This window comes from Mchenga conophoros, linkage group LG20 (genome assembly GCF_057382185.1).
Source record: "Mchenga conophoros isolate Kocher_MC1m ecotype Shallow Benthic linkage group LG20, M_conophoros_male_GT1.1, whole genome shotgun sequence".
In the NCBI taxonomy this organism is placed as follows: Eukaryota; Metazoa; Chordata; class Actinopteri; order Cichliformes; family Cichlidae; genus Mchenga; species Mchenga conophoros.
Genome location: NC_140545.1, coordinates 20,104,702 through 20,122,910, shown reverse-complemented (window position 1 = coordinate 20,122,910; position 18,209 = coordinate 20,104,702). Strand labels below are relative to the sequence as shown.

Here is an 18,209-nt window from a genome sequence, read left to right as displayed (position 1 = left end):
AGCAGTGGCAGTTGACTGAGAGCAGAGGCCAACCCGCAGCCCTTTTAAGAGCATGGATTAGAAAGCTTCAGGGTACAGAATTATCTGATAAGGCCCTACAATGTGATTAATTGGTGCTGCAGGAAATTGGTCTGCTTTTTACCAATAAATAATTTGAACGAAGGGAAGCAAACAGCTTTTACATATAAAAAAAAGTCCCTTTTTCTTCCTTTTCACATAGCTGTCAGTCTGATTATTGGATGCTTCATTCTAGACTGAGATGTTCTCGAAAAAGAGAAAATAATAAGAGTATCAAATGATTTAATTTTATTGCCAGAAAAAAAGAAATGAAAGAATAAATTACATAACAGATGATTCCCCAATATCTACTAGAGGACTGCTTTTCGTTCCAAAGCAACGACCTTGGAAAGAGATAAAAACAAAAAAGCAAATAAGTATGTTTAATACCCATTCATAGCCATGTTGGATCCTACTCTATTACTAACAATGCCATAAGCATAAGCTGGTGCTTTAGTTGATTTTCAATCATGTGTCTGTTTTCGTGTTGAGGATTAAATTGCAGCTTTAGGGTCATTTCTACCTGCCTGAGGGACAGCGAGACAGAGAATGCTGAGACCACATTGTCCTGGTCACAGCAGCCTGAGTCAGAAGAGAACATTTGATGCACTCTGAGGCATTTATTTTGAGCTGCAAAACAGCACTGACATGTTAAATAACTTCAACCTGACAGGAAGAAGTAAAGGATAAGATGAAACGGTCTGTAATCGATACCAGAATACAAGTAAACATGCAATGTTTATTTGTTTATCACTTTTCAGGCGTCACTTTGAGACTGCAGCATGATGATGATGATTTACTGTGAAGAGATGTTGATGCAAGTGGTGGAGGCCATGACTAGGCTGAAGAAACAAAACAAAACTATCAGATAGACGACAAAACCAGTAGTGGCCGAATCAACAACGTGGTATACTGTTGATGAAGAAGCACTGCTCAGCTCTGCTCAGCTCAGCAACACTAAAAGCTCTAAAAAGACCACATATGACAAAGGGAATGATTGCAGAATTGTTTCTATTGTTAAGAAAAAAAAACCTTTGTAACATCTAAGTCAAGAATAGTCTTGTTAAGGTAGGAGTATCATTATTAAGGTCTGCAATCAAGTGAATTTACAACAAACTACAAACCACTGGTTACACTTAAGAACAAGAAGGTTCTAAAAAAATCTTCTGACCAATTAATTCAAGATGTTCTTGTATCAGCTGGAAAGAGAAAAGTATGAAGAAGAAGAGAAACAGCTCATGTTCTGAAGCATACCATGCTATCTGTCACATTATCTGTCAAACATGCTGGAGGCAATGTTATGGCATGGGCATGTATGGCTGCCAGTGGAACCGGGTCACTGGTGTTTATTGATGATGTGACTTCTGCTAGAAATAGCAGGAAGGACTCTGAAGTGCACAGAGCTGTAGTCTCTGCTCAGATTCAGCCAAATGCTGCGAAACTGAGTGGACACTGCTTCACAGTGCAAATGGATTAAGACCCAAAGTATACTGCAACAGAAACTCGAGTTTCTTAATGCAAAGAGATCAAATGGTAATAAGTGACCAAGTTAGTGAGTTTTCAAGTATTAAATAAAAACTAAATGCAGAAATACCCACAAACAAATGAGTGTAACTGCAAAGTCTTGGCAGAGCATCTCAAGAGAGGAAACAGCATTTAGTTAGGAATGAGGTACTGTGCATAAAAGACAGATCACGGGTGTGCAGGCACAGCATTCACCAGAATAGGTGGGCTACCGTTGGTACAAATGCTTCAGTCTTTAGGTGGGTGCATGAATGACACAATTCGTTTAACTAATACAAACTTTCATCAGTTTTGTTTCATTATGTTTTTACATGTTTGTTAAAAATAAACATTTCACTTGACATTAAGTTTCTGTTAAATAAGTCTATTATTAAATACAATAATAGATGTGAGAGAAACATCAGTGATTCTAGATTTTTATCATGTCCCTTGCAAAAAATTTTGTTTTGATGGTAATGGAGGTTCTTAAGAAGAGGAAACATATTGATCTCAATAAATATGCAGGAGATGAACGCTAAGTGCAAACTGAGCATAACAAGCAACGCAAAAATAACGTTGATGTTTGATAGCTGTTATCGTTGCTTGCCTAATGGCACATAATGTGTCTACATAGTGAATCCTAATTGTCCAGCAGCTCTAAATACAAGCCCCGCCCCCATTTGTAAGAGACTGATTGATTTTAATGTGTTTTACAGAAGGAAAAAACATCAGCTAAATCTGATATAATAAAAATGTGAAAATTGATGGGTTGCACATAAAAAGGTCTTCTCATTCAGTTTTTCCACTCACTTAAGGAGCCTATACTATACTGACTGAAGTAAACACATCATCTTAGTACCAACATTCTCATTTAAATTGGAAATCCCTGTTTAAATGGTTCTGTTCATTGTGATCTCAAGGAAGATTAAACTGTACATGACTGACCGGGAAGGTAAATGTTGTTGAAAAAATGTGAAATGCCTTTCGGTCCATTATGGTTATAGATAGGCCCGATTCTTATCATTAAAAAAATATAATTGCTACTTATAAAATCCATCCATCTTCTTTCACTCATTTAATTCAGGGTCACAGATGGGCTGGAGCTTATCTCAGCTATCACAGGGCAAGAGGTGGGGTACACCAAGGGCAGATGACCAATCTGTTGCTAACACAGAAGCAGACAACCATTCACATTCACACCTACAGATAATTTAGAAATGTCAATTAATCTAACATGGATTTCTGGACTGTGGGAGGAAGCCGGAGTACTCAGAGAAAAAACATGCAGACACAGGAAGACCATGCACTCCACACAGAAAAGCCCCAGCTGGCCAGTGGATTGGAATAGATTTGAAGACCTTCTTGCTATGAGCCAACAGTGCTAACAACTGCACTGCAGGATGGTAGGAACCTCTTGTCCTCAATGCCAGCTTTATATATTTATCTTGGACTAAAGTATTGTAGCTTTGATTAAGCCACAGATCACATCCTGACATAGTTCATGCCACTCTAAGATATTGTAACCTTGCTGCAACCCTTCAGCTCATGCATTGAGTTCCTCAACCTTTAAGCCAACTTTCTTCAGATTTGTAGAGCATTTAGAGCAGTTTTGACTTACTTTTGTTGAAACTTTGGTAATGTTTAATATGAGCATCACAGTTCTAATGTATGATCAGGGCTGTACTTTGGTAGAAGTACAGATACTAGTGTTAAAAATACTCCTTTATAAGTTGAAGTACTGAAACAACTTTTTTACTCAAGTGAAAGTGAAAAAGTACAACCTCAGAAATGTACTCAAAGTAAGAAAGTAAAAGTAACTTTTTGAAGAACATTTCTGCCCCCTATTTTTTTTATTAATGTAATTATTAAACTGAATACTGATTTTACGTGACATTGGTGTAATGAAGCTAAAGCCAATTTTAGTACTTCATGAACAAAAATAATATCCAAATTAAATCCAGGACTGAAGGATATATGTCAGGGAACCATAAAATACCATGTGTTGAATAAAAGAGGTCTTTAAATGTATAGAGTTTAGTTTTGTGCGACCTTGATGCTCCTGACCTCCGGTGCACATTCCATAAATTATTAAATCTCACGATCTATAGTTCATATGTGGAAGACCTTTATGCACTTCTTCCTCATTAAATCTTCATGTTTATGGAACGATCTGCACTCTACAGGTACGAATTCATTTACCTTCTGCTATCCTTTTCCTGTGTCAATTTTAATCCATGTGTCAATTCAAAAAGTACATCAAACAGTTATTCTGACTGACTTTTTATAGCCAGAATTTAAAGTTTAAACATTGCCCCCACATTTTGATTTCAAAATTTGTTGTCGTCCCCAATGGAGATACTGGTGAGTCAGTTGAGGGCCTAAGCAAAAATTCCATTCCAAAAACCATTTTTATTTTGGTAACAATGCCCAAGACAGAGATGACTGTTTACGATGTGTTATTAATGTAACGACTCACTGATCCTGGTGGGCTTCCACATTTCTTCAGTCTGATTGTTACTCAGTAACTTGACTGCTGTAGACCCCTGGAGTCGCACTTGACTCGATCACATCGAGCTGGACACACCAGGGTGCTTTACCAGTTCATTAATGTTAAATGTCAAGTAAGGAAAAGATATAACGTTATGCAATTTCTCCCCCATAGTTAAGCCTAGACTAATAGATTATTTTTTATTTATATTTAATTAGATTTAGATTTAAATGTTATTATCTGCTCACCCCTGTCCTGCTTTTTTCCCCTCACTTCCTCTTTTTCTTTTTCCAGAATGATAAACCTTCTTCACTTTCCTTGAGTGGCTTTTACTGTTGTCATTCAATTTGTTTAATTGGAATCACGCAGGGTATTTGTAATGGGAGTCACTGGCGTCAGGTGGGACTCCTTAGGGAGAGCAGGTTTCTCTAGTGTCATTGCAAACTTTTCACATTGCCACTCTTGTAATTTAAAGTTTGTCTCTCAATATATATGTTATTCCTCCTGGTAGAAAGTTTGACCTCATTTTGCATTTTCAAAACTAATGATGGTTAATTTTATTTTAATTGTATGCAACTGGTCACAAACCAAGTACAAACAACTTGGATCTATTGTTGTTTAACCTGATTTTTATGATAGTAAAACTTTTCACCAATAACTTTTCAGCTATACACCCCAAAACACCCAGTAGTTCTTCCTGGAGAATGCCAAATCCTGAAGCTTATTACTAAGTAGCCCTGAGACCTTGATTTAAGGTAAGCCTCTCCTGGGCTTCCTTGCTTCTGAGCCAGCTGTAATCAACCCTGTCTGTTCTCTGGCCATCACTATAATGGGGACAAAATCTCTCCTCTCACCTTAAACTTCTACAGAGGACATTTTATCAGATGATTCACATTTTCCTCCAGTGTGCCCCCCTTTTTACTCTGTATCCTTTGTCCTCTGTGTCTGTGCCAAAGCTTTGCCTTTTGTGATTTTGGAGCTTCCTTTGGCCAGGCGCTGTTTGTGAGTTGTGCAGGAAATGTAACTCTGAATCGGATCCATGAGTGAGCAGTGAAGAGAGTCAGAGGGGACAAATTCGCCAGAGTCCTGGCTGCCCTTTCTGTCCAAGTGTCTAGTTGGAAACAAACATGATTAATGTGTTGTTGTCTGGGTTTGTATGAACGTGGAGGCACTGCAAGAATAATAAAAATACGTACACTCAAACTAAGAAAAGATAATGTGGGATTTGTAGTCTAGCAGAGACAGAATAGTTTAATACTTTTTTATGGTTTTTGGGCAGTTATATGCAGCAGTTGCTTCTGTAAGCCGTGGACATCTCTCCCCCTCACTTCCTCAATATGCATGTGCAGACCTGCATCATTATTATCGAGGTGTATATTGGTCTTGAGATTGCTCCATCGCTCATCTTCTCAGCAGACATAAATTTGGTGTCTATCTCTTCCGTCTGCCCTCCTTCCCTCCGTGGCATTTTCCATCATTATTATTCACCACGTGTCTCGGGCTAAAAAGTTTTCTCACAGCAGTGGGCTCATCTCCCACGTAGCTGTCATTTTAATGGTTGTTTGTTCGATGGGGAAACAGGAACTAACAGGGGAAGGTTATTAGCAAGGTCACCTTTTGCCCCATTGTAACTGCCCAATGAGGACTGCGCTCAGAAAACTGGGCTGGTAAATTTGTAGCCTAGAGAGAGAATGAGATGTAGGCTGCTTCTGCTGCACTGAAGGGCTCTTTGGCTGTCTTTCTCCATCACCTTGGCTATAATGCAAATTTGTAATTTTCCTCTGGCAAGCACGGCCTGTCCCTGCGAACTTAATTTTTTGGAAGGGAGACATCATTTACACTCATACTTCAATGCTCCCTGCACTTTTCAGTTGAGTCTATTAATGCTTCTCTATTGCCCTCTTGTGGTGTCCTCACTCCTCTGCACCAACACTTTTCACTTCCAGAGTGAAACATGACTACAGAACTATAGCAGAGTTACAGCTTGCCTTCGGTGGCAGCAGGAGGGAGGGTTTCGAGTTTGAAGACTGGGACCTTTCTGTGTGGACTGTGCGGGTTCACCCTTTGCCTCAGGGTAATCAGGCTTTCTCCCACAGTCCAAACATGCTTATGAAGTGTATAATTGGAAAAGAATGAATGGAAGGATGGATGGATGGAACACTAGCAAGGGAAATCATAATAAGATTCAATTCATCCTAATTTTTAGTTCCTTTTAGGGAGTTGTGTAAATATTTTGGAGCACACACCACAGTGTTACATTTGCATTATATGGGGCTAGACTTAGATATGAAATAAAGTATTTTGATGGATGGATAGATTATATTTGTACAGTAGTACAATACAAAAGTACTTGGTGCATGTTTGTTGAAACTGATCAAGTTCTAATTAGCTCTAATTTTAGTTAATTAACTATTTGTTTGTTTTTCACGCTTACTTTTGGTTTCTCCAGTGTTCCTCTTGTTTCTATGCTGAAGTGTCCCTGGGTAAAATACCAAACACAACATTGCCCCTGAGTGAATCTGCGTGTGTGTGTGGGTGTGATAGTTAGTATATGCTTAAAAGCATATATATTTAAGTGCTATATACGTTTATATTGTGTGCAGGAATGAGTGAATTTGACTTGTAGTAAAAAGTCCTTTGACTGCTAAGTTAACATAGAAAAGAGAACATGAAGATCAAATCATTTTTTATTGAATTGTCTGTATTGAAAAACTTAAAAATTAAACTTTACATACTTTAAACATTTCATGCAGGACTGCAGTAAGAATATAGACTAATGCTCAAAAGCCAGAGCCATATAAAAACATTACATCTACACTAAATATAAGAAAAAACAATACAAAAACTTCATCATGTAAACATTATTAAATGACTGTTCATTTATGATTTCTTAAAAGCTTTAGAGTAACACAGGTGCAGTTGTTTATCTCTCACTCAATCACTCAGGCTCTGATTATTCTTAGCACCACCATGATTAGATTTCAAGATTCAGTTGTGAGTGCGGTTGAAGTTAGCTGCCTTTTGGTTTTCTCCTTTTGTAAGCTGACAAAACATCATTATTTCAGTGCACATTCGAAACCTTTGCATTGTAAAAACTGTATAATAATGGGCTTAGTGGAACCCCTTTACGCCTGCAAAATATTTACTCTTCGCCGTTTTATAATTCATTGTCCATATGAAGTAAACTAATTCAGAGCGAAGGTATCCCCTCGTGTCTCTGCAGCCTCTAAACTCTGCTCTGTTGGCTCTGCCTTGGAGGTGCAGTTTTTCAGTTCACCTTTCAGCTCAGACAGCTGCTGTGCATGGCTAGAGAGAGTCCCACTGACTTGCAGTAGGAGACCATTTGACTGTCTCTCCAGCTCCTCCCTGATTCTCTCCAGGTCGTCTGCCAAGTAGTTTAAGCCCTTACACTGGTCCTCTACGCTGGCAACCCGCCCACCAACCTCAGTTACCTCCTTCTGGACCACCATAGCTGATCTTCGGCACCCCCGTACCTCTTCAGCTAGCCGTCTCTTCATCTCCTGCAGCTCACCTTTAAGCCGGGTCAGTCTGCGCTCACCTGCCCCAAGCATGGAAGCCTGATGTCCAACCAGCTGCACCACGCCCTTTATCTGCTGGGCCAGACGAGTCTCTCTTTGATGCCAAGAACTGTTGGCTTCACCAACCTGGTGGACCACTGTCCCCAGGGAATCCTGGAGTCCTCTCAGGGTGTGGTTAACTGAGCGCACATTGAATTTGAGGATTGTTAGCTCACCCTGGATGGAAGAATCTTGCTCTGCTTGTTCCTGCTGCTCCCTGAGGGTCAGACGCTTTAGCATGTTCTGCAGTGTAACATTGAGTGTGTTCAACTGGTCGCCTTGCATATCCAGTACCTCCTTCACATTCTGCTCCAAAGCCAGGTTTTCACTTGGCACAGCAGAGTCTCCTTGGATGGTAACTGTTTGAGGTGAGGGACATGAAGTGGTGCAGAGCATTTCCAAATTGTTGAGGTGCTTTTGCATTCTGTCCACATCCACCTCCAGTCTGCCTCGGAGTGACTCCAGCTCTGTCTCCAGAGTGGGAACAATGTGATCCTCCAGAGCAGTTGCATTACCCAGCTCCTCCAAAGCTGTTAGTAAACGACACTCCAGATTCTTCAACTTAACCTCCATTTTGGCCTCCAAAGCATGTCCAGTCGCATCTCTGTCTGGGACACCACTTGTCCTTCCAGATTCTTCACTTTTGATCTCCCCAGTCAGGTTGAGCTTGGCCTCTACATATGCCAGACGCCCCTCCAGCATTCCTTCTATGTGGTCTTTGTGTCCACCCAGCTCCACTCTCAGATGCTCCTGGGACTGGTTGAGGCTTGCCATTGACCTTTCCAGCAGCTGCACCCTTTCTGTAAGTCCACTCATCCTACCACAGCAGCTCTCAGTACCATTACAACCATTGATCTGTGCTTGGAGCTTTCTCAGCTCTGTTCTTAGGTTGATGGTGCTTTCCTGTAGAGCATCCTCCATCTGCTCCTGCCGCTCACTTTGCTGCTTCTGGCACTGACGGTGCACATCCCCAGCTTTCTCCTTGCATCGGTCCTCTGCGCTCTCCACACGCTTCTCAAATCCGCCAAGAATTTCTGTTCTGGCTGTGCTTAATTTAGCATCCATCAGTTTCTCCATAGCTCTTCCAAGCTTGCCATTGGAGTTTGATACCAAAAGATTTCTAATACCTGTTCTATTAGAAATCTTCTTCAGTGCTTCATCATGCCTCATCACTGTCACTTTGACTTCCTGAATCTCAGCTGTCTTGGCTTGCACCTCATTTCTAAGCTCTTCAACCCTTTCATTCAGTTCTGCGAGGTCTGGAACAACATGTCTACCATCTAGATCTCCTGTGTCAAGGTCTCCCCCAGGAATTTCTACAAACCCAAAGGTGGATGGATGAGAGGCTACATCTGGAGGGGGAACAGGAACAGGACCAGGACCAGTACCAGGGGGAGCAGAGAGCAGAGCTGACAGCATCCTGTTAGCATCCTCTCTGAGTGAGGTTCGCAGGCTTTCCTCTAGCCCATTCACAGTTACCCTCAAAGTCTCCAGACCCTGATTTAGACGCCGCACATCCTCTTCCATATGATATATTCGCTCCTCCGTCTCGCTGTCAAGAGCATGGCCTGAAGAGATAAAGAGATGCTATTAAAAGGGGGACAAACACAGTAAAGAAATCCCAAACACTATGCTTTGATGTGACTGCATTTTGAATCTAGTTCATTTTAAGAACTTGTTAAGAATTTGTTGTTCTTTTACTTAAAAAAAAAAGAAAGTAAATTCAGGTACATCACTTTTAAAACCCAGTTAGCTTTATTGGACAGTTCAAAAATGGGGACATACCTGTGGCCTCTCCCACAGGCTGTTCACCACCAGAGGGGGGAGGAGAGGGGATTTCTTCAGGTATAAATTCCTCAGGTGCTTGGCTATTCTCATGTTCATGGTTGGTCTCTGTGTAATGTGGCTCTTCATGCTCTGGAGCTGGCTCTGATTCTGATGGATAAGGCTGGAAGGGGATGTCTGGGTAGGAGGAGGACCTTGAAGGCCCAAAGGGATGCATTGGGAAGGGGTTAAAACTGCCAGTAGGAGGGCCTTTGGGATGACTCCATGGGCTGGCTTTCACAGCAGTGTTAACATGTGGGCCCTTGAACATCGGGACTTTGCTAGGGGGGCCCTTAAACTGGGACTCTCTCATTGGTGGGCCCTTGAATGGTGGCATCATTTTCATAGGGTGTTGATAAACTGGATGTCCCTCCATACATCCATAACCAGAGTACCCAGGGCAACAACGCCACTCCAGCTCTGTGACGGTTTTATGTGCCACCTTGTAAAGTGGCTTGTACATCAGGCGATACCTGCGGGGAGCAGCAGTAATGGGTTAAAAACATAAATTCAGTGTTTTTTACTGTGAAGCAACCTGAATTAAAATCTATCACACGAGTAGCGTTTACTCACAAAAGAGCTGGGCATTTGCGGCCCAGTGAACACTTGTTGTACTCGGCTTTTACATACGGTGCTGCTCCATCCTGTATGGTGAAGGGCACTGTCTTTTCAGTGACGTAGGCACAGTGGTTCCTTTCAGAGTGGAAATCAAAGAGGAAAGAAAAAAACTTGCTTAGATGCAATTTTTAAAAAATTACAAGATTTGTCACTGAATTATCTGACGTGGTGATGTGTATGACAGAGATGGAGAGAAACAGCACTTACTTGTGCCTGCTGGTGGGTTTTCCTTGGCTGTAGTGTTGACCAAGCCCAGGTTTATACTGGTGAAATTCAAATGGTCTGTAGATCTTGGTTTCAACAAGTGATGAAAATAGGGCCATGAAGACAAAAAGGCTCAAAACGCCTGAGAAAAGCATCCTGAGCATTCACGTGTCCAGTGAAAAGTTGAGTGAAAAAACTCTTCAAACTGAAAACAGAAAAAAGTATTCCTTTATCAAGGGACAGCAGAGGCCACAAATATTCAAATATTCTCCACTTGCTTGTAAAAAGACTTGAATTTCTAGGTTATACAGCAAAATGCCACCCTGTGAGTGCTGATGCTGGCTGTGGTTGTAGTGGACTCCCGTGACAAAAGTCCACTGTGAGTTTGGGGGGGGGACTACAGACGCCACTAAAAAGGCTCCACCGGCTCCATCTGCATATCTCCTCCCACTCAGCCTCCTCAAAGTAACACCCTATTGACAACACAGGAGGGAAAAACCCATCATCTCCCCGGTTAATGTCCCACCTGTGACTCTTTTGTGGTTGTCATCTATATAATTTTAATATATGAGAATTCTGGAAGCTGCTTTCACCAACCAGAACAGCAGCTGAGCTCTCAGTAGCTTTTTTCCTTTAGTGACATCACGGCAAACCAGAGAGGAAACGCTGCATCACCTCCAACGAGTATAGTACCCAGCTTTGTCCCAAAATGGGAAGGTTATTTATTCACCCTTTAGAATATAAAGTAAGAAAGACATGCATAAACATTATATATAGAAAAAACAAAACAAGAACATCATGTTCAGGGTAAAAGCCTTGTTTTAATATAAAAACTAAATAAGAAAACATGCCTTCACTGCTGTAAGTAAGAAGCAGTCAAGAGACAGACTTACTGCTTATTCTAATATTAATGTTTAGAAGGTCTTCAAATGGATTTGATTTGATGTGTAACTATTGCTATAGATTTGATTTATAGATTTTTAATAAATGTAAAATTTGATTGTATATCATGTGTTCATAGCTGCCATTTTTTATCCAATTTTTTTTCCAGTTATTTGTTTACATCACCCCAGAGAGATAGCCCTTTCTTTCATTTTCTTTGCTCTTTTAGCCAGTGTAAAATTGATGTGACACAAAAATAAAAAAATCAGCTTCTGATATCAGTAAATGTCATCCTATTTGCCAATAGCCTGATATGAGCTGACAACACCAGTGAATGCTATGTGAAGAATATATCAGATATAGTCTTTGCATCCAGCATACAGCAATGTTAGATAATATGAAAACATTCAAGTAAATCCAGTTAGCTAGTAATTTGTCATAATATATAACACAGTGTAACATGAAGTAGAAGTAATGAAGTAGAAAATTCTCACATTCAGAGGCTGAAACCAGGAAATGTTTGACCTTTTAGCTTGATGCTAACATAAAAAAGTAATCTTAAATATGTGCTATCAATATTTTATGAGCCCCAAATGGGATGGCACACACATTTTCTCACTAGAACAGCCGAGCTGTGATGATAGTGTTGAGGTTATGTGACGACCTGACAGTATATGAGGTGACACATCTTGGCCTCCCTGACTTCACACATACACGTTGACACGGTCTGAGCCTTCATTTAACAGCAAACCTCCAGAAAGGGGAACAAACAGAAACAAATGCCCTGTGTTAAAGGCTTTGACAGTACACACCCATGACTGAGTGCTGAGCCCCACAATTCCACACATTCATGCACAACACGGCTCTTGTCCAGTTTAAGTTCACCGCCCTGGGTACAGAAACACGCCCGGGAGCTCCATTGCACCACAGCTAGGACACTTTCCACTTTCTGGTTATATGAAGCAACATTTTAGTTGCATAAAGCCATATAACATGGAAAGTATTGTACAAACATTGGAGGTAAACTAAGTATTTTTTTAGGCTCATATTTCAGTTCTGCCACTTTGCAGTATTAGCTTCATACCTCATTCATTTACAAAGAAAAAAATTTAACTTTTTCTTATGTTTTTACTGCTGTTTGTTGGCAAAATTATACAAGAACTACCAGGATGACTTTCATAACATGAATGAAAAGATGAGTCATGGGCAAAACATGACCTCATTAAGTTCTGGTCGTGATTCAGGATTCATCTATTTTTAAAACCGTGGTGTTGTTGGCAGATGATGCGTCTTTGAGTGCTACTTTTGTTACAGTTGTGGTCAAAAGTATACATACACTCTTCATGGGCATGAATCTTTTAATGATTTATTTGATCTGGGAATTTTGTTTTTCAGAGTGAATTAACTGTGCAGCACACATCTTTAATGACTTAAAAAGCAAGAATTGGGTTCCCAAGTTTGATTTTATTTTATATTTTTATAATGCACATGGAGTTAAAAGTGTACATACAGGCTCTATATTTGGTTAAATGTTGCTTAGCAAGTTGCATCTCAACCAGACACTTTTGGAGGCCATTGACAAGCTTCTGGCATAATTCTGGCTGAATATTTGACCACTGTTCTGGGCAGAAAATTTTAGAATTCATTTAAATTGGTTGGTTTCCTGGCTCAGACCCAGCTTTTATTTTTTATTTCTTGAAAATAAACTTTGCAGATAGATTTATTTAAATAGCTTTTATGGGTCTAATATATATACTATACAAAAGTATATACAAAAAAAGATTTAAGGAAGCATCAACAAAGAAAACTGTGAAGCAGAAGTCTCCCTGTCATTCATCTTTAACCCTTCAGTGGAGGCTAAATTGCTTATTTAATGTTGGTAAAGTTAACTCTACACATAGACTGTATGTAAAAGATGCAGCAACAATGATGTCATCAATTTCTTTGTCAAGTTCATTTTTTTAAACATATTTGGTAGAGGTGTGAATCACCAGACAACACACAATTGTGATTTTAACATTGTGTGAGATGCTGAGTGCGATTCGTAAAGACTGAATCTACAGGTACTTGTAAAACTCTTCAAGTCTTGGATTGAAATTATAGTAACTGTAAAGTTAGAACAGCCAGATCAGGAATGGATGTGTGTGGAAAAACTGAAATTATCCAGTTGTTTAACATTTAATGTAACGATTTATCACCATTTTAAACTGCAAATTATGTCCTGAAAGTTAAACTTTGATAAAGTTATCTCACTTCAGACACTTGATTTTTGCTGCAAAATGAGATTGTTGAGGAGGCTGACACCGTCCCTAACATAGATGTTTTAATAAAACAGAGTCAGTCTGTGATCATATGGGGTCAGGTTGGCAATTACATGCAATCTATTTCGGATAATACACTAATTAAATTTGATAAATCAGTAAAACTCACATGTTGCTGTTTACATAAACAGGAATTCACATTTAATGGAAGTCCACAGTTAACTGTTACATTTGCACTTAGAAGCCTAACCAGAATTAAATCAGCTGGCGGCCAGCTGAGTTGAGTTCCCATGACCTGCATGCATGGAAGAAGACTCATTCAGACTGATGGCAACATGTCTGCATTTATAAATTAGATAGCACGGTCTCTGAGTGATTGCAGTCAGTCCAAGTCAGACTGCGGATGATTGCAGAGTGGTTATCTCCCATCATGAGTATTTTAATTTATTTAATAAAATCCCTGTCCCTGTATCGATACAGTATCACTACACAAAATATTGCAATATAATAGTGAATAAATCTTTTTTTCCCAGTTGTCACAGTTTTGGGAAATTATAGAATCAAAGTTTTTTTTTCCCAGGATGTAAACATGTTTATTTCTGCTGTAAAGCTGAGCATTTTAACATGGGTGTCTATGGGGACAGACTCGCTTTTGGAGCCAGACGCAAGCTCCCATTAGAGGAACTTTGGTTTTTGGCACTTCATGTTTCAGCCCCTCAGGGGCCATATGTTGTACAAAAGTAAAATCCTGCTTCCTTAATAACCTCATCGTGTCCTATGTGTTGCACATGAGTGCAGAATATGATTTTTAATTTTAATATTTTACAATGATCACCTGGCGTATACTGACAGACTTATTTGATCTGGAGTTTCTTATTTTCCTCCTGCTGATGTCTATATGTACATGCTACCATTGCACCGTAGGCTCTGAAAAATGTGACATTCGACCTAATTTTGAACAAAACTCACATTATATCCATTACTTTGCCGAGATCTTTTGATTGACTTGTTTTAGAAGCAGACCCATTTCCTGTTTCCTGTTTATACCAGGTCCCACCTCTTTTACCTGGAAACACCGGATCAGCACAGATACACAGCAGCATGTGTGTTCTTTAATATTATCCATCAGCACTTTAACCCTCTTGATTTGTAAACAAGCTCTCATTGTATCACGTGAAACATGTTGCAGAGCTCTGCTCCTGTAAAACAAGTGCAGCTTTCTTCTCTATTCAGCTCCACCCTGAAGTTTCCCTGAATGGCATCACACAGTTACAAGTGTTTTAGCCTCCACTCACCTGCCCGTCATAATGCTTATGTCAGACTTGAGCTGTTGGTGGACGCAGGGTTAGTCCTGCATGCCTGTGAATAACTGAGCACCATATAACTTTGCAGCATATGGGGAGCTGCATTGTTGTTTCTCCTTTCTTTGTTTTTTTGTGCTTATTTAATTTTAACACCAACCGTCCAAATTCTGAACTGGCCTGTAAATCTCTTTGTGTGTGCCTTAAGTTTTCAGCTAAGTCTGTGTTGCAGGACTGTGGGGCTTTTGCAGCACTTTCCCAACAGTGCTGACTCATATAATATTTGCAAATTAAATCACTATTGAGTTGAAGCACAATCCAAAGTGTATAAAAGATCTATATATTATTTATAGTTTCTTTTTGCAGTGAAGTAAACTTAGTGTTGTGAGTCGAGTCTGGTTTCAAATCCTCAGCAGCCTGTTTGTTTCTTTCTGCTATATGATGATATAGCAACAGCTACAAAGTCAGTGCAGCACTTATTCATCATGATAACTGTAGCAAATGTTACAGCTTCCTCTTTATTTGTGGCCCTTTTTTTGTTTCTTAGAGTGGTCTTAATCCACTATTGTTTATTCACAGCTGTGTGAAAGAACAAACAGCGCCTTGCAAACTTGGAGCTTGTTTCCTGCGCTTGTGTGTCCACTTTTATGTGCTTTCTTAAATCTCTTCATGTCAAATCCGTCGGCTTTTGGTGAATCCATGTTGGCATATTTTTAAGTCAGTGTTTTAGTGTTTTAGTTGTTTAATTGGGATGCTGAATTGATTGTGAGCCCTTCTTCTCACCTTCTCAAAAGATTTAGTCAATAAATAAGACAAATGTTGGCCTGAGCAAACCTAATTTAGTGGCCACATGTGGAGCCAGGGGTCACGGCGCACTTCACAGGTTTGTTAAGAGGTTTAGTGTGTTTGTCGGTGCCAGACTCATAGCATTGTGTACACATCTGGAGACACACACACACACCTACACACACACACACACACACATTTCCATACGGATGCAAAAACTGTTTTGCCACAAATTGGCTTAGAAAGCTCTCGTTTTTTTTCCGCTGTGATCCTTCCTGCTTTCTGTTGTCTTGCTGATAAAAAGTCTTACGTTTTCTGTTTGTGTGTGGAACAGTTTTGTTTTGTTTTTTTACCATTGCTGAAAAACATTCTACAATACTGACTGTTTTTTTTAAATACATTGCATTCTGTACCCTTTTCCTTTGTTTAATTCATGAGTTTGTATTCATAAGTATTTTGTCGCTCAATCAAAAACCGTAAGATGACATTTCAGCAGCCTGCATACTAATAACAAACCACAGAGAGTGATTATTAACCTGTGTTTATGTATGTATCAAAAAAGAGTATAGTTGTTGGGGCAAATCATTCAGGCACTGGCAGCACTCTGGTTAAATGGTTGCACCAAAGCCATTTTTACAAAACAGCTCAACAGTTCAACTTAAAAATCTCATGAAACATGCAATAGGTGCTGAATTGTCCAAAACTCTTAAGTTAACTTTTAGTTAATTATATAAGACTTTAATGCAGCAAAAAGAAACAGACAGGTTTCAGCTGGAGTCCTGACTCAGCATTTCACTATCTGAACAACAGAGAAAATCCTGAGATTTCCTGGATTCTTTCCACGGTGTATATTTTCATTATATTTACAGACTCACATATAGACAGCTGGATAATTAAATGCCTGTTTGGACGGCCTTTGGGGATCCTTTAGCACTCTGCAGATTTCCTCATTGATTTGATTCAAACAGAAGAGATGCCATCTCTTCCATTATTGTCTCTTAGCCCTAGAGCTAAAGGCATTAGTGGGTTAACTGATGTTAGCTTGTTGACAGAAATTTAACCCACTGATCAGCAAATTTCTGATGATTTCAGTCTCGCTAAGGTTAAGAATGTATTTGGATTGTTGATCGAAAATTTATTCAACAGATTGACTGAAAAAAAACCGTATTATTTTGCAATCCTTCTCAACAGATTAGAAAAGCAACACGCAGAAGAAAGATGGGCAAAAAGTGTCATTTATTTTGTATTAACATGCTGGATTTTACAGATTAATGATATTTCAAAGACAAACAGCTGATAAGTCAATTTTCAGCTATTTTTAATTTATTTGAATGCTTTAGATAGTTTTAAACGGGAGCCATTATGATTTTTTTCATTCTATATAATGTGACACATCCATCCATCCAACCATTCGGTTCTGCTTATCCTTTTCAGGGTCGTGGGGGGCGCTGGAGCCTATCCCAGCTGTCTTAGGGCAACCCTGGACAGGTCGCCAGTCTGTCGCAGGGCTAACACAGAGACAGAGACAACCATTCACGCTCACATTCACTCGGACATCCACACCTATGGGCAATTTATTGTTTCCAACTAACTGTCTTTGAACTGTCGAAGGAAGCCTGAGTGCCTGGGGAGAACCCATGCAAACACGAGGAAAACATGCAAACTGACTAAAGAGGTCAGTGTATGTGTGAGTGATCCCTGTGAGTCCATCAAACTGCTCTAAATGCTCAATTTCAGACCGTTTTTGTCTACTTTTGAATCTCAAAGAGTGTGAATATCCACAGTATGATCATCTCAGACATACAGGTCTGACTGTGAGCACAGAAGTCCCACCTACCAGAAGTCCAGACCTTGTGTTTGTGAAGGACAGCCAATCAGAAGAAAACAGGTTTTAATGAGAAGCAGTTCCAGAGATGAGTGGGATAAAAAGGGTTCATTTTCCAACTATTTTTAAATGTGGATCACGCAGAGTAGCTTTAGTAGAGTCCATGAATAAAAACATGGAGCTAAAGTCAGTAGAATCAGTCCATTTTGATGTAGACTAAACAATGTGAATAATTTAATAATAATGATGGTAATTAAGTATTTTGTGGCCTCAGTTGGATTTCTGCTGTGTGTTGTGTTGTTCACATTGCACATTTCATATAATCCTGTCCCATGTTTCACAAAATCAACCTACGCACAATGTCTCACTGTTATCAAACTAAGACTGCCCCCTTGTGTTAACTACACCTCACTCCAGTGTCTCCCTTTTTCTTCTAATTTTCTGTTTTTGCAATCAACTGATAAAAAAAATTTGGAATATGATCACAATACAAGAAACTTTGGCTCTGGCTGCATCTCTTACTGTTACAGTCTGATATTTATTTAAACAAACTGAGCCCAGTGGGGTTTTTTGGGTGTTTTTTTTTTTTTTGGACTGACCAAAAAATCTAATTCCTCAGTCAAACATTAAAACAAAGCCGGGCTGCTGAGTGTAAGCCTCAAATGTCTATTATTAATATTTGAGGCTCTTTGATGTTCTCTCCTGTGGAAACTATAAATTCAAACAGTTCCTTTCATCTTTTAGAGCTCTAACCAGGCCAAATGTGCCAATGCTTAAAGTTTAAAAGGAGCACTGATGCTGCATTCTGTTTCCTCAGAAGATTTTGCAGAAACGACTCATGTCCACACCCTGCCAATTAAACTCAAACCAGTCAGCTGGGTT

The 18,209-nt window shown here is 39.6% G+C and overlaps 1 protein-coding gene across 1 annotated transcript; it reads right to left on the bottom strand.

Moving 5' to 3' along the window:
• Positions 1-7,233: 7,233 nt before the first annotated feature.
• Positions 7,234-10,492, bottom strand: emilin3a (elastin microfibril interfacer 3a). Its single transcript, XM_085260760.1, has 4 exons — positions 10,276-10,492; positions 10,024-10,143; positions 9,412-9,923; positions 7,234-9,194 (listed from the first exon to the last, which is right to left on the bottom strand). Exons 1-4 carry the CDS (start codon positions 10,434-10,436, stop codon positions 7,234-7,236), a joined length of 2,754 nt encoding a protein of 917 aa, XP_085116886.1. The 5' UTR covers positions 10,437-10,492.
• Positions 10,493-18,209: the final 7,717 nt, after the last annotated feature.